Genomic DNA, 17,732 nt, shown 5'->3' on the forward strand with positions numbered 1-17,732 from the left:
AAAATAAAGTCACTTTTACCATGTGTATATATGAAATCAATTAATTAAGCTATCCCTCTTGAAAACACTGAGTTATATGTATGTGTTACTGTTAGCACAGAAAGACTCAGACTGTCAACAGTACCGCAGATGCACTCTGAATGCTGAGCCAAGCATCACCTTCAGTAATGAGCTATTAAAGGCAGACAGTAAGCTACTGGAAGAACTCAGGAAGTTATTTTTACAATCGCTGCTGAGGAAAGCCCTCTTATAACTGGGAACTCTGATGGTAAAAATAGGTTGGAAATGATGGGTTTATCATCTGATTTACTTGTTCATACAAGAAATGCTTTACAACAGATATATTATGAAAGAGTGTGCTTCTTCTGTCTGTAAATTCATAGTGAGATAAAGTAACTTCTACCACTTCACCTCTTCACTATCTTAAGCAGCAATGCAGGAGTACGTAAGGCTAAGATTTTATATTTTATATTAAGGTCCACTCAAAGCTGCCTGAACTTTTGCTTGAATAGATTGAGTGGGAATAATTCTGCTATGGTTATTAAACTTCATTTCAATATATATGGGTTCTTATACATGCACAGCATGAGATAAACAGTTGATCAACCTATTTCTTATAAATTAGGAAAAAAAGCCAACACAAAGAAACTAGTGTTGAATAAAGGTAACTATCTGGACCATGTGAGACTACAAACAGAACTGACTGGCTACAATGACAGCTGCTGTTTTCTTCATTACATCTTCACTCCTGCAATCTTCTAGTTTTATCTGAGTGTTCTGAAATGTATTTGAATGTATCTGAAATTTGTTTGAATGTTCATTTGATATATGAAATTCCATCTGTTGGATTTCTTATCTTCTCACATAATACTAGAAAGTTTTAAGTATTTAAATGTCTAAGATAGTTACAAAAATATATCCTTTAAAAAATTCATAACTCATGTGAGAACAAAGAGCTGAGCATATCATGTGATTAAACATGAATGCTCTCTCTTTCAAACACACATACCACATACACTACTTACACAATCATATATTCAGTCTAATATCTACTCTATAAACCTAAGAATATATAACAATATCAATCTAAAATGAAAACAGATATGAATAGATAAAACAATTTGTAACTTATTTTCTTATGCTTATATCTGTAATTAAGAAAGATAGTCTAAGGCTTATTATAAGTAAGTTGATTTTTCTGTATTTCTGTAAAATTGTTTGCAAAATTAGGCATTTGGCTATAGGGAATAGCTGTTGTAAGAAAGTAGACTTAGTCTCATTATGTTCATCTATTTCCTCTTGTGGAAAGAATAATATGAGGGTAACTAACCATTGTCTATTAAAATATCCAAAATCAAAAGTCCAGTATGTTCAGAATAAAACAAAAAATTACGAAAGGCCCAAGGCAGGCCCATTATTCTGGAGCATATTTTCCTTACCTTAAATTTCATAAAAGAAGTGACAAAAGTTGGGATTGATTGAAGTTCCTAGCAATATGAAACAAGTGAGAAAAAAAGAGGAAAAAAAAAAAAGCAAACAAAATAAAACAAAGCAGGTAGAAATTCCAGAAAGAGCAATATAAGAGCTATATGTGCAATAATGCAATTAAAGGTGTTCTTAAAATATTATGAAATGCATGTGCTACATCTTGTGAAGAAGTTCTCTACTACATCTGATTTCTGGATTACTAGTCACTATATGATTTGTTTCATCCGGAAAAAGCAGTTACTTTAGAGTAACCGATTATTTGTGATGCTTTGCTTACACAGATTCATATATGAGCACAGCTGATCCAGGCATGATATATTAGACTCCATGTAATTCTGCTAATCCATCACTGGCAAAATTCTCATGCCTATCAGTAATCTATGTCCGCTCTGTACCTGACTCCCTAGTCCTGTCATTCATAACTGTCAATTCCATCACCTTTGCCCTTGGATCAAAATGATAGCATAAAACAACTTCATGGAAAAGAGATCTAAACGGAGCCAGTTCATTGCAAAATGTGCGTCAAGTCCCATACCCCAGTCATTGGCTCGACACAGTGAAATACATCGAAAAAATGATACTGGATAAATATAAGCTCTCAAGTATTCTTGTTTAAACTTTTCGCAAACTTGAGTCCTCTATTCCTATAAACTTTTGTATTTGTGACATATGCCACAGGGAAAGGAATTATTTTTTTTTTTTGTACTGTGGGATTCTTTATGATTTTTTTTTCAGAGAGATTCTGTCAACAGATAATCAAATCTCTTACACAGATTTTTTTCTCTTTAAAATATTTGATCTATTCTCAAGAAAATCATGATGAATTTGGCAGACTATACACAGATTCCAAGAAATAATAGGACAATAGTTTACATGGTTGTGGACTGGGTGAAAAAAGGGAAGCAAAAATTAATGAAATTGGATCTTGTTGACTGCACAATAACTAGATTAAATAAGATATCCAGATTATCTTTTGCAGATGTCATTCAATTATATTGCATTACATTATGGGGAGATTCCAGCGCTTAAAATTCAACAACATGAAGTTTAACAATACATAGACAAATATTTCTTTCCATATTTATCATATATTTAAAGGGAGTATTAGAAAATACTATCTTAACCTAATGTTAAGTAGTGAAGTATCATACAGAATTCCTGCACTGTAGTGGATCTTTTCATTTCTTAGCCCACATTCTAAATTGTGCATGGACTGGTAAAAAGTAGATTAAGCGTGATTTAAATCACCGGATTATGTAAATTTACTGTGAACATGGATCTACATTAATAGCTCAGCCAGTAGGCCAAAGGAGGTGATCTTCCCCCTCTCCTCAGCTGATGAGAACACACCTGGTGTTCTCTGCCCATTTCTGGGTTTTCCAGCACAGGAGAGAGATGGATATAGCCTAAGAAAGTGCTACAGATACATTGAAGGGACTGGAACTGCTCTCCAATGAGTAAAAGCTGAGAAAGATGGGACTGTTAACTTGGAGAAGAGAGATTGTATATAAAACCCTGAGGGAGAGTGCAAGTCAGACAGTTCTAGGCTCATTTTGGTGGACCCCAGTGCCAGGGCAAGAGACAGTGGGCACAGAAACACAAGAGGTTTTCTCTGAACACTAGGAAACACATCTTTAGTATATTGCTTGCTGTTTTTCTGAGATGCACAGTTCACAGTCATTCTAATATACACCTTGGCTAAATGAACTGATTGGAAAAAAGTAAATAAGAGATTACTCATTTTCTCAGTGCACAGAGCTGACAGTGTATCAGATAAAAGCTATTTCTGTGATTATATATTCTTTTTCAAGAAGTATAGTTCACTGATTCTGTTTTGGGTACAGAGACATATGCAGGATCAGATCAGACATATAAAAGTTTTGTGTTGTTTTAAATAGCAACATCTGTGAAACCATAAGTGAACTGTATGCCTTAATGATAACTACAGTTAATAGTGTAGCAATAGGTAGAACAGTGTTTGTTTCTATTCACTCTAACCTAAAGCTTCTATATCCATCACATATCTTTCCTTAGGAATTTTGCATAATTTGGTTGTTGTTTTTTATTTATTTATTTATATAGGATTAATCCATCTCTAAGAATCTACAATCAGCAGAGATAGACGCATTTCTAGATGGTCATTTTTCTTAAGGTGAATAAATTGTCTTAACAGCGCATAACATTTCAAAAGAACTTAAACTACCTTAGATGAACCTGACCCTTAGTTAGTGATTGATAAAACAGTCTTGGAATCTGATTAAAAACAAATCCATGCGGACTTTATTTTCCTGTGAGTGATATACTCCCTCTATTCTTAGTCTTTTCCTATTCCCCCTGAAGTCTAGTACAAGAAAATAATTATCACAGTGTTGGAGTACACGTACCTGAGAGAGATAACCTGTCAAGATTATTATCTGCTAAACTCCTAAAATTAAGCACTTTCAGGTTGTATTTCATCTGACCTGTGTTCTGTAGCAAGCACATAACAAGATGCATTGAGCAGCAGATGTTACTGTATTTTTCTGCTTGTCAAAATAAACTTAGATTGACTATATCAGCAGTGAATCCTTAGTCAGATGACTCCAACCTCATAGTAAGTGCACATGGGTGGCTTTTAAGAGCACAGGAGGTAGGTGAGAGGTGAAGAAGGTTACTGACTTTCTCTTCCCCTGCCCCTCAGCCAACTCAGGTTCCAGCGTGTTTCTTGAAGATGTGTTGTCCACACAAATTCCTATGCTGCCCAGCTTACAAGATATTGCACCGGAAGAAGTGAAGTAGTAATGGAAGCTTGACCTTGGTGGTCAGAAGTCCTAGCTGCTTGTGTGGACATTTCTATAATTAAAGAGTCTAATATTTCACGCCTAGATTAGGTGTGCTATGCACACAAACACAGCCATAGTGCAGGTGGCAGAATAATCAACAAATACATAGAGTCATGTGGCTAGGCTGGTATCTGCAGATCGCGTTGCTAGAAAGATTATCACAGTGGAAAGGGATAATCAAAAATAAATGAAAATGGTCACTTGTGTCCTGGGCTAAAAGGAAAACACCAAAGGGAGGAATCTCCAGGAAGAGATCCTTCCTCAATGGCAGTCAGCTCTTCAATGGGGTCTAGAATAGGTGGAGCCAGACTCCACCCCTTCCAGTTACACAGCTGAATTCCTTCACCTGTGCTCCCATGGCTGACTCAGTGCTTGCCTCAGGTGATCAATCAGAGGTTCAGTCCATGATTCAATAGTTCACACAACATGGCCAAGTCTATTGGCAGCAGGTGTTGCATTGTGTGCCATGGTATGGAAGCAGCAGAACAGTCTAAGCCTGTCATGGGTCAGAGAAGGAGGCTTTAGTGTTCATTCCCCCTGTCTTGCCAACTCAGCTTCATTACTCAGTGCTATGGCACTGGTACATTTACATCTTCAGCATAATTTTGCAGTAAGGAGAAAGAAGAATGCCAATGACTCAGGCGCTGGAATCAGACAGCAAAGCTACAGCTACTATGCAGCTACTGCAAAGCTATTAGCCACACCTAATAAAGCCAAACATAGCCAGAAGGAAGGAGATTCACTCATTTCAAAGCTCTTCTGTGACTATCTGTAAGGAAACCAAAGAAACAAACAAAAGTATTGCCTCTTTCTCTCTTGCTGGGGCTGAGCAGATTGTCTCAGCAGTGCTTCCTACCATTTGGCATGAAGGAAGTAAATGATCAGGATTAGGGAGTGAGTCACAATCACTTGGCATCTCTGAGTACAATCCTTTGCACTACATCCAAGCGTAAAGCCAATATACTATCATACTCAAAGCACAAACAAGAAAAACAAACAAAAAAATTCCTTAGAGCAAGCAGTCGAATCTTATTATACAATAGAAAGAAATCCAAGTCAAAAATCTTAACTGCCTCTCAGGCCTAAAAGTCCACAAACTACCATTCTCTAGGACAACTCCTTTTCCTATCCACAGATCCGCTGTGATAGAAACAGAAGCGATGTGTTGCTTCAGGCAACAAACAGCTTCAATGTTTTTAGTATTATGCTTGAAAAGCTTTCAGAAAACAGTAGCAAGCCCCAATGGATCCTACCATTTACTGTATCTGTTTCTCCTTGCTTTGGCTGACAGGAAAATCTCAGCAGTATCACCATTCTCTTTTCTCCATTTATGCAATACTGGTTCCTTTATTCTCAGTTAATCTTTCTTAGTTTTTTTTTTAATTGTGCCTGCTTTTCACTTGAATTGCAGATCAAAACAACATAATAATAAACTATGAGGGCTACAAAATGTGTTTAGGAAGCACACCCTGTGATAAACCAATTTCTGTAAGTATGCAAGAGAAACTTACATCATTCTCCTGCACATCAGCCATTGTATGATGAGGATCAGGATAGTACTTCAAAAACTGGGCTACGTAGGTCATGATAGACTTTTCATCTGGCTTGTCAACATTCACATCTATACAGGTATAGAACACAGTACAGTAAGTGATAGCTAAATGGCAGAGAATAATAGTTAAAAATTTAAACACTATAAATCAGCATGCTTGGTTTAACTCATTCAAACTGTTCAAGCACTTTTAAATTCAGATACCCTCTGGATCAAGGAGCCTCGGAATCCCTAGCTCTGTTTCTGCAAGTGTGAAGGCTTCTTCCAGGTTTTCCCTGTTTGATCTTCCTTTTACTTTCTCCATGTCTACTAAATCTGGACGGATAGCATGAATAATGGAATGAAATGCAACACCACTCCTCCAACTTTGTCCGAAGTCTTTGATTTCAATTCCAACTTGCCTGAAGAAAATGAAAGAAAATAGTTACTTGTGTAAACATCAAGACAAGGGGAAATCCAGAGTGAGAAAGGATGCTCCAGACAACAACTACTTATCATTAGGCCTAAAGCACCTTTTGTTCCTATAGGACTGGTCAGTTCTGTGACAGCTCCATCTGTACACTGCATAAATTAAACAGAATCTTTTAATATGCATACTGCATGTGTCTCCAATGAGCTCACTAGTGGCAATAAGCCTAATGAAATACACCAAGTGACACACACAGTCTGTGGATGTATGCAGTTCTTTCCACTGCTCTCCATGAACAGAGAGTAATTTATAACTCCCTGAATTATAACTACCACAATTTAGTTAAGTACATCAGCATCATACAAAAACAAATACATAAGAAGAATGGCAGTAATCTGCTATCTTTTAAAATGAAAGCATTGAAATATTATAAATGATATCACTGAGTGAAAAATCAGGTGAAAATGTAATGCAACTGTATTTTTATTCTCACTAAAAAACATGAGTAAGACTATTATTTCCTCCAGAATTCTTATATTTTCAATGAAAAATGCACGTAAACAATGAAGAAATGCCAATAAATACTGAGAGAGGAATCAGAAGTGAATCACACTCCTGACTGGTGCTTTTAAAAGTAATTCTGAAAAGTACAATTGTCCACAAACTGCAAGCTTCCTCAGAAGACACACTTGACGTTAAGGTAGTCTTGCCATTGTGAAGTTCACAAGAACAATAATACTGCATGAATGTTTAATTCAAAGACCACTGCAATCACTGAAAAACTTCCACAGACTTCAATGTGTCCTCAGCTAGCCTAAACGAGGAACAGGCAAAATGTTCTCTCCTTGCTCTGGATTTCTTGCAAAACATTTAACCTATTCTTTCCATAGTGTTGAAAATGTGATTTACAAGCCTCTGTTTGTTTGTTTGTGTTGATGTGTCTAGAAATTGCAGCTGACCAGTCAGTAGAATGTCCCTTCCTAACAAGAGCTTAATAGGAAAAGTGCCAAATCAGACTGTATTGCACTGTGAGTTTTACTGTGTTCTACCTGCTTATTGGAAAACCGGAGGAAGTCTGTGTCTTTATATTTCTTTTGTCAGAGGCACTACTCCAAAACTTTTCATTTTCCTTTACATTAATGCATGACTTTTTTCCCCAAATGGTGCTGATTACTTAATTTAAAAAAATCCTTTTATTTACAAAAAAATATATTTTAATGTCTTTTTTAAAAAATTCTTACAGTGGAAGCTATTAATTACTATTATTTCTTTGACCAAATATAATTTTTTTACATGAATTTTGGAAGATGAGCAATCTTGGAATAATTCTAATTCTACAAAATACAAGCAAGATGTAAGGTTAACAAGAAATAGGGAGAATAACTCTGAAATAAATTTTGTTTTACTTGGCACAGACTTTGTTTAAAAAGAAAGAAAATTCAGGGCAGTTTTATAGTAATATGCCCTTTTTATCTCAAAACTGCAGAAGAATTTTTATGATTTTTCATCACCTGCCTTTTGACAGGAAGTGTTGAAATTCAGTGCAGAATTCACACGTGCTGACACTAAGTAATGCTGTCAGTGTGGGGCTCGCATTATAGCATCAAGTGTTTGGGCAGCAGAAATAATGCACTGTCATTCAGATAGCTAATGCCCCTTTCAGTTCCTCCTTCTGTCAAAGATAATCCCATTCGTTACTTGGAGCCTATAAAATGTGATTGCTTGTAAAACTAGTGCAAATTCTAAATAATCACTTGCTTGTTGTTATAGCAGAATAGTTAGCAGCCTCTGTTTCATAAAGAATATGATTAGAGGCCAGCGCTATATAAACACACAGCAAAAGGATAGACTTTGACTGAGAAAGTTTAAATTCTAAATAAAAAGTTCCCACCTAAGATAGGAGTTTAATTCATCTGTAAGTTACTTACCTTGCTGCTGTATACTGGATCCATTTTAACAAAGCCTTCCTGGCACTTCCTTGGACCTTGGTTACCACCTTCCGTTTGCTTGGGGGACTTGCAGTTTCTGAACTGACAACACTCTCTACAGAGGACGCGCTGCTAGACATTGACTGCAGCTGTGGAAGATTGCTGGTGAGCTCTTCAATCTGTGGAAAAAAAAAAAAAAAAACAACAAACAAGTTAATGGATGTTTGTGAATAAGCCGTTTAATTTCCACCTGTCTCTTAAATAATAAACTAATAGGACTGACAAAGTAAAGTTGGGAAGAAGGTGTCACTTTTAGATGCTGTATTTTTTAACTGTGCTTCAAAGTAGGCTCAAAGATTTTAATGTATGTCTGTACCTATACAATGGTTGTAATTTCTGAAATATGGAAAACCTAGCAATCATTGACCTTCCTGACTACATACAGCTACAATAAAGTGCAAGTGTGTTATCTAGTACAACAAATTATCATTGAAATGATTGACAATGGCTTAAATTGAGCTTTAATGCACATTATAAAATGGTTCAGTAATTTCAAAGGACACTCACTAAATTAAAGAACTTAAATGACCTTGATGATCACCCTGATAGTTCTTAATTTAACCTTGTACTCTTGGCATAAATTTAATTGTGGCTCTGCTTAGATGTAACTCATGATGAAATAGTCCATGTACTGTAGGCAACGTGCTTTAGTAAAACTTGCTGAGCATTTACAGCACTTATTTGCATCACAGTTTCCATCAAAAGTAAATCATTAACTTGACTGACAATCTGGCTGTAACTCGTAAAAATTATATCCAGAGGATAGTGTAAGATTGGTCTCCATCTAAACGGTTTACAGCTATTATCCTTGCAAATATCTTCATGTTCCAGTGAAATCAGCATGTTTACTTGTATTACGTTAAGCTTAATTGCTGTCTGACATCACATGCACTGGAATTAGATGGAGTACAATCATCAACAAGGTTGGTAATGGTGCTTATAAAAAGAATCCAAATTCCATAGTTTTCTTTTCTGTGTGTTTTTTTTTTTTTTTTTTTTTTTTTTTGGTTTTGGTTGTTTTGTTTTGTTTTTTGCATTTTTCGGAGATACTGGAAGTATGTGTTCTAGTGATAGAAGAAAGACATTCTATGCTCATTACCAAGACAGGTATCTTAGTTTAAGCAGTGTGAAACAGCTATATCTACTACTTTATTCAGCATCAGATCCTCAGTTAATTATAAACTATCAAACATGTAATTAAATACTGAAAATGCACTAGTTCATTTGCAAAAATAAGCTCAACCACTGTTTGAAGAAGCAACACTGAATTTAAAAAATGTTGTACCTGAAAATATAAAATTATGGTCCACACCAAACCAAGCACAATAGAAGGCCGACCATCAGCAATATCAGTTGAGTTTATGTTGACAAGCTTTATCTATTTAGGAAAGAAAACACGTTATCTCTACACACAAGAAATGGTAACAGTTACAAAAGAAATAGGTTTTATATTTTAATACATTTTTGTAACAAAGTAAGAAGTTTCTTACTATGAAAGTATCCCATAATTATGTAATTTCACTTACGTGTAAGCTATACATAATTAAAGAGTTTTAGGTCCATAGCATGCTAATATTGTAGAAATAATATTTAACTTTTGTAGAAAAGATAAAAAGAGAGAAAAATTACATAAAAACATTGTACAAACCGGAGATCCTCGGTATACAGACTAGCATGGGAAGTAAAAGGAAAAAATGTTACAAAATAATGATTATGTGATTAAGTAAATGTGTTACTTTTAAAATGTAAAGAAAGCATCATTTTGCTTACAACTTAGAATATGATTAATAAAGAAAACAAACTGAATATTCCATAACAGCTTTTAAATTATGTAGGCTGCCCTTGCTACTTGTAACACGTGTAGAATTGACCAAGAAAACAAAGTTTTATAATAAAAAAGAAATAAAAGGGGAATGAACCTTAAAGGAAAAAAAAAAAACTTGACATTTCTTCAGGGAAATTTCTTATTACTGTAAAATATTTTACCATCACTGGTGAAGGTTCCCTTGCAAGACAAATCTGACTACATTTTTCTTTAAAAATTATAGAATATGAACATTTCAGTTGTCCAAGGCTGTATGCAGTTTATCAAAACAAACTGAAACAGGTTTTAACTCCCAAATGCTTCTCTATATTCTGAATAAAGTGCCACCATAAAATAATTTCAAGAGAAAAACAGCAGAGAAAAAGACTATGTATAAAGGAACTAACACATAGACAGTGTTTAAGGAAATTGAATAGAATAGGTAGCATCAGAATATCAGGAAATACACTAATCATTCACTTAGCAAAACTAAGAAATCCTGCCTTTAGTCTTGCCATTAATAAGGAGAGCTACTAAGCTGTTCTGGCACTCCAAACATGGTCATGGAAAAGGGTTATGGAAAAACTGTGGAGAATGGGTTTAAGAACAGCATGAGATTGACTTCTGGTGAGATTCTATCCACAAAACAAAGCAAAAACTGCAGTCCTTTGAATCAACATCTGGAAGTCCACTAAACAATGCCATTATCTACCTAAAGAAAAAAGCACCATAGTCTCATTCTTTTAGCTGGCTCAGCTCCCACAAAAACCTTTCTTTTTCTAGAAAGCAAGGTTTTAGTTATGGATATTACAGATTAAAAAGAGTCATGAGGACTCAGCTAAATCTTTTGATTAGGTTACTGCTCATGGGGGCATAATGTATCTATTCTAGTTATTGTTATATTTGTTTTATTATTCATTAAAAAGAATTCAAATCTACTAAATAAACACTTCAGTAGCATTAAAAAGAAAGACTCAAACCAAATGCAAACAAACAAACCAAAATAACAATTAAAAATGTTTGGTCCAGAATAACATCACCAAAATCTCAAGTGCATTTCTCAGTATGACAGCCAGAAGTCTGCCTGGATTGTGAAAATATGACATTGAATAAATCTGTAATAAATGTTACTTGTGGGAGATCCCAGGGAGGAAGGAGACCCCCAGCACACACTAAGTGCCACAGGCAGCCACTCATCTCCCTTCATTTGTCTGAGAGTAAAAATCAGGGACTGCACTTAGCTACTGAAAAAGCATTTGCTGTCTGAAAGCATCCCCATCCCCTCTGAGAGGAAAAGGGTGACAGACCATATAGATGAATTGTCTAAGCTGCATTCAGCCAAAAGCTACCTGCTAATGCACACCAATCTATCTTACATATTGTTTATTTCCATTTCCCTCTAGAAGGAAATCTGATACGCCAATATACAGCACGTACAAAAAATAACTAATAGAGAAAAGTCCCCAAACTCCTTTTGTGTTGTATTATAGAGAAATAAAATCCATTTGTTGTTATACCTGCATTTAAAAAAAAAAAAAAAAAAAAAAAACAAGCTGAAAAGCAGATACAAAAAAATGTCCCCAATTCTAATAAAAAAAAATAGATACATCAGTGTTACACAGGAAGATTGTTTTTATTTTATGTTCATACCTAGAACACATTGAGTTTTTTCTTAAAAATCACTGAAGGGTTTGTTGGAAGAAACCTTAAAGATCATACAGTTCCAGTCCCCTGCTGTGGACAGGGATGCCTCCCACTAGATCAAGCTGCCCAGGAATCTCATCCAATCTGGCCTCGAACGCTTCCGTGGTTGCAGCATCTGCAGATTCTCTGAGTAACTTGTTCCAGTACCTTACCACCCTCACAATGAAGAATTTCTTTCTAATATTCCATAAGACAATACTCCATTTAGATAAACACTATTACACTGTGCCTTATCAATACAGGCTCTGGTAAAAAGGCCTCTCTTGATTATAGGCCCCCCTTTAGGAATGGAAAAGCCAGTACATGGTCTCCCCAAAGTCTTCTCTCAGACTGTCTTTGTACTAGAGATACCTCAGCACTCTAATCATCTATCTATTGTTTTCCATCTCTATGTTGAATTTTTATAAAGCTTTGTTACATCTTGTATGTTACATCTAAAACTGCCATAGTGGTGACTACAAGAATCAATCCAGGAATTAGCTTGGACTTCTGTTATGCTAATAAAGGGTCACACTGTTCTTAATTCACGTGTGTATAATTTCAAGCAGTGTTTTGTATGTACAGTCATAAAGGAATGCCTCTACTGAACTGAAATTTTTAACTTTGATGAGACAGGGAAGCAGGGAGGAGTTAAAGAATACAGAAAAAAAAAAAAAAGGAAAAAGATAAGCTTAAGGTGATTCTAACTAAAAACCCCAGGAAATTTTTCCTATTGATTGCTAGCTGTTAGAGTTGAATCTTGACATTTTTACTTTACAACAGCTTTTGTGCTATCAAACTTACCCGTCTTCCTTCTAGAAACTTAAGTGCCGTGCCAATGTTGGCAACCCAGTGAATTCTCTTCAGATGACGTCCTTGCTCACAAGGCTTTAAGGAAAAGAAAAGTGTATACTCCAATTAGATATATTCACTTTGCTGAAAAAAACATTCCACGTAATTACAAACATATATTTTGCTGAACTTCAGGCATGTAAGTTAAAAGTAATAATAATAAAAAATTAGAAATCCTTGAATTAAATCAAAAACATATTTTAGGCTCCTAATATTCTGAATTTGAATTTTAAATGTCTCCTTAATATTATACTGCAATGTAAATATATAACTACTGCCATTTAAATTGGTATCGATAAAGTTATTTTTAACAAACGTTTATTATAAATTCTAAAATTCCTTCTGAAGTTACTATAGAACATAATACTCTGCTATACATGGCTTTTTAGTTAATTAGAAACTGCTCTTTTTCTGTGATTTATACGGGAAGGATATTATATAGCAAAAGTCAATTAACTGGTACCTTCTCTACAATTCTTTCCCTGTTTTACTATTATGTTGCCACAAGAGGGAGACTTCTCATATGAACAGAAACAGCAGTCAGTACATTTCAATAAAGCAGAAATACCCTTGAAAGCTTAGCTTACTTCTCATTAAAATCTCTTTACAATCACTCTTGCAATACGAATTACTCTTAATTTTAGCTAATTCCGGCTGCAAGAACAAGAGGTAAAAGAATGGAACATGCAAATAGAGTGAATGTAAGGGAACAGGCAAACTGAATGGTAGATGTTCAGCTCTTGGGTGCTGCCCTTTGATACATGAGCTGGTTTGGAAAAAGTGAGAGGTCTTGGCATAAAAACCTTTAATTCCTCTCACCATCACTAACACATTACTAACTTGGGTCCTAAGAGAAAACTTATCTGGCATGTACAAATTGTTGCCTCATTACATAATATGTCTGTGAAATGCCATTTAGTATCAGTTTAGGGTCTTTACAGTGGCTATGTATCTGTCAGTGCACATGGATATTAGACCCCATGATATCTGGGGGCTCACAAGAAAGCCATGAATTAGACAAGAAAACCTGTCATTATTTCTTCAGACATACAGAAGCAGCTTGGGCTTCAGACCATGTTTGTGTCACAGTAGTAACACTGTAGTAACAGCAAGGTGCATTGTAAAGACTAACATAATCAAGATATTTTTATGAACCAGTAAGACAAAACTGAAATAAAATATGCAAAATCAAGATTATCAGTCTGCAATTATTTTGTTTTGCATTGCAACCACATAGTCCACTCTGTGAATAAATTTATTTTGCTTTTTTGTTTGTTTTCAAGAGTACTCAAATATAGAAACAAACTAGAAGATCATATCCTTGAAAAGTTGTGCAACCATCTCACAAATTCAGAAGGAAGGAACTTCTTACCAGCTTCTGCCCTGAAAGAACCTCCAAAAGGGCTATCAGCATTATCCCATCCTTGATGTCTTCAAACAAATCACTGACCATCATGGGAGGATTGCGCTGAGAAGTGAAGAGACCAGATATTATAAGGGCGGCAGCAGCAGTGTTGTCTCATCTCCCTTCCGTTCAAACAGAAGGAGTGGTTGGGTCCCCTTCTTTATGTTTTACAACATTTAATATTGTTTTGCTTTTTAACCCTTTCTTTGCTACCATACTGTTTAACTTTTTAACATTTCTGGGAAAAGCCTTCTGCTCCCTAAAATAGTAAAAGAAACAAAACAGCTGCCTAGAGTCTGTAAAACACACTCATTTTACTAACACTATTACAGTCATGTTTCAGACTATTAGCATATTTTGCCTGGTGTTATGTATGTCACAGAAACTTCACTTTCCTTGTTTGAGAAATGAGCTGTGTGAAGAAAAAATCCCTAAAGCAATATGGCTGCCTGAGCACTGCTGCTGCTTTCTTATGGCTAACTGTTGTTTCACAAAATTGTCATATTTTCTCTCCTTTCTTTCATTCAGGCCTTGCAGGCTTCAGTGCTGCTAACACTATGACAGCTTCTACTTAAGACAAACTGCTTAACATATGTCTTTACGTTTGCAAACGCAAGAATGATAGTACTGAAAAACATGTAAACATATGATGTTTCAGGAATTTTGAGTAACAAAGTCCCACCTCTGAACTCCAATTTCTTAAATACATACCAGTTTGTAGCCAGTTTGGCTACCATCTGGTCAGCACTTCAGTGATCACACTGTATTTCATAGTAACCAAAAATCTAGAGTGAAACTTGGTTCTGTTGAATTAAAGGAAACAAACGCCCTCCAGTTTCTATGAGTTCGTTAGAATTCATATTCCTGCTAATTCACATGATGATAACATTTATATCTGCTAACTGACTGAAAAGACAGACTACAAATCTAGTTTTAAATTATCTTACGCTTAGTAAATTATGTTTGGGGTGCTTCTAAAAAGAATGCTTGTACAAAATCTTGATCTATTATTTCTCTTCCATAGAAACATACATTTGATGATCCTAAGAAATGAAAAGCTGCTAATGAAAAGGTAGTTATTAAAAAAAAAAAAAACAAACAGCACAGAGCAAAAATTTCTACCTCCCATAATCAAAACCCAGCCTTCAGTGTTTAGTTCAGATGAACTAAAGTTTCATTGAGACATAGATTTGGTTTAAAGTGGACTTCATTTAGGATGTGGCATGCTCTGATGGCTACAATAATAGAAAGCATATGTTCTCAAATACATGAAAAAGCACTATTGCAACACATTGCAAGAGTATATTATATATATATATATATATATATATTACTTTTTCTTTTTCTAGTAATGTAATACATAATGACCAATGTTCTTAATATAACACCAAAGAAATCAGTGAAGCAATCAGGTCACTGAAGTTTAATTTGTCCCGTTACAGGCAGTTGATGAAAACATAATTAATCTTCACCTTTTGTTTTATCAATTCCTCTTTGAAACCTGAAACAGCTTTGGTTTAATCAGTATTACTGTGTGATCTAAAGTGAAGAAATATGTATTAAATCAATACATCATTAAAGACAACCATCTGCCATCCTAATCCAGCAGCTGAAGGCCTGAAAAATTTCACCATAGAAATAAATGTTCCAGTAGTGAAGCTTGTCTCCTGAAACTCGCTCTAAAGTAACGAAGAGAGGGAGCCTTTTAGGGAGGATGATTTAGGATACCTTCTGATTAAGAAGTATGAGGGATTTACAGCGCCCCATAAATCTTGTACCTGTAACGTGCCTGTCAGGTGAACTGTTTTAGAACAACACAGATCCCTTATAGCCTGAGTGCTCTGCTATCCTTACCCTCAACACACAGTACAGTCCAAAATTTGTGTTATTCCAAAAATAATCAATACCTTTCTGGCATTCATGTGCAAACCAGAAGTGGGATGTACCTCTTGTTCCCATGGTGCATCATTTCATGCTATAGACAACCTCTCACCACCCATTTCAAGTTCTTGCTTTGAAACACCCTTCATGGGTCACTCATTTTTGACAGCATTTAGAAAAAGCAGATTTGAAGGCATTACACTAAAGAAAAGCAAGGAAAGTACCCCCCCAAAGACATCTGTCAAACTAACACAGTACTCTTCTTTCAACACAGATCAAATATTAGTACGGGGGAAAACTAAGAAAAGGATGAGAGAGCATTCAAACAAATAAGAGAAAGAACAAAGAAACAATTGAATGAATTACATCAAAGTCCACAAGACCGACTCTTCTGAACTGTGAGAATCAAAGAGTGAAATTTACTTTTTGTTGCTGCAAGCTTTGTGTAATTGCATTGTCAAAGTTTACCATCATACATCATGTACATTAACACTAATACAACAGGGAACAAAAGACAAGTAAAATAGCCTTGTTGCATGGTCTTCTATTTGGTATTCCTCTTAAATTGAAAATTAGTTAATTAAACAGACTATCAAAATGGTATCGTGTAATACAATGTATATATTATTATATATAAGGTATTTCACTATCTGAAGACATTAACAACTAATTATAAAGAGATAGAACCCTGTGGGTTTGTTTTTGGATATCCAACTATTCTTTGCCTCAGTTTTCACTGGCATCTATGCTCTCATCTGCCTGTACCTCTAGGTGTTGAGTAAAACTCCCCCCACACACACATAGACAGTAGCGGAGCAAGTAAAAGACCACCTCACGAAACTGAATGGGTCCAGATGACATCTGTCCCAGTGCCCTGAACAAAATAACTGATGTAGCTACCAGCCACTCTCCATCCTATTTGAAAAGTTATGGCTGTCAGGTGACATCTCCAGTGACTGGAAAAAGGGCAATATCACTCCCATGGTTAAGAAAGGGAGAAAGAAAGATCCCAGGAACTACACACTGGTGAACCTCACCTCTGTCCTGGGAAAATCATGAACAAATGGAACTATTTTTTCAACTGAAAGAGGGGAGATCTACATTAAGTGTTAGGAATAAATTCTTTACTCAGAAGGTGGTGAGGCACTGGAACATGTTGCCCAGAGACGTTGTGGACACCCCATCCCTGGTGGTATTCATGGTGAGTTTGAATGGGACCCTGGGCAGCCTGGTCTATCGTGAGTTGTCTTTATCCATAGCCGGAGGTTAAAAATATATGTTTATAAACCCTTCCATCCAGACCGTAGTTTTGTGATATATCTGTTAATTCCATATTTCAGATTCAGATTTTACAAAACTTAGTTTACTGTGTCAGAAGAGGGATATACCAACATTAGATACTCATCATATATTTCTTTCTGTGTGGCTTGTCAGTCAAACTTTTTTGTATAAAGTGATGCTTTTTAAGTAATTCATAGAATTTCCTGAAAGCTGCAGGAAAGGATATCAGCTTTTAAGAGAAGCAAGTATAAGCAAAACATATCCTCATCAGTTCCTGTTAGGGATCAATTCTAAATATAGCAATTTAAATAAAAGTGTAATGGGAGAAGAAAAAATAACTTTCACAATTAATTCCAAATTCATATTGCTCCTACAAAGCACATGAATTTGGTTGTAGAATGCACCTCTCTTCTTGTGGTACGACCGTTCCTAAATGTCATCACCACTGTAAACTAACTAATGTATTAAATTTGTTGAAAGAGTACATACAATAAAGTATGTAGAATATCATTTTGCTTTCCCAGAGAAGCTTATGTAACACCAGAATCAAGAAAAAAGGCATAGGAA

At 35.4% G+C, this 17,732-nt stretch overlaps 1 protein-coding gene across 1 annotated transcript in view; it reads right to left on the minus strand.

Moving 5' to 3' along the window:
* Positions 1 to 14,051, minus strand: part of LOC306958740 (nesprin-1-like) — a gene marked incomplete at both ends in the record, with an annotated part of 192,381 nt that extends 178,330 nt beyond the window's left edge. The window contains 6 exons of the mRNA XM_079550331.1: positions 5,822 to 5,967; positions 6,067 to 6,263; positions 8,200 to 8,378; positions 9,545 to 9,637; positions 12,551 to 12,634; positions 13,971 to 14,051. Coding sequence (XP_079406457.1) covers positions 5,822 to 5,967; positions 6,067 to 6,263; positions 8,200 to 8,378; positions 9,545 to 9,637; positions 12,551 to 12,634; positions 13,971 to 14,051 — 780 coding nt within the window. The remainder of the gene's footprint in view (positions 1 to 5,821; positions 5,968 to 6,066; positions 6,264 to 8,199; positions 8,379 to 9,544; positions 9,638 to 12,550; positions 12,635 to 13,970) is intronic.
* Positions 14,052 to 17,732: the final 3,681 nt, after the last annotated feature.

The sequence above is a fragment of the Tetrao urogallus genome (genome assembly GCF_951394365.1).
Source record: "Tetrao urogallus genome assembly, chromosome: 2".
Taxonomy (NCBI): Eukaryota; Metazoa; Chordata; class Aves; order Galliformes; family Phasianidae; genus Tetrao; species Tetrao urogallus.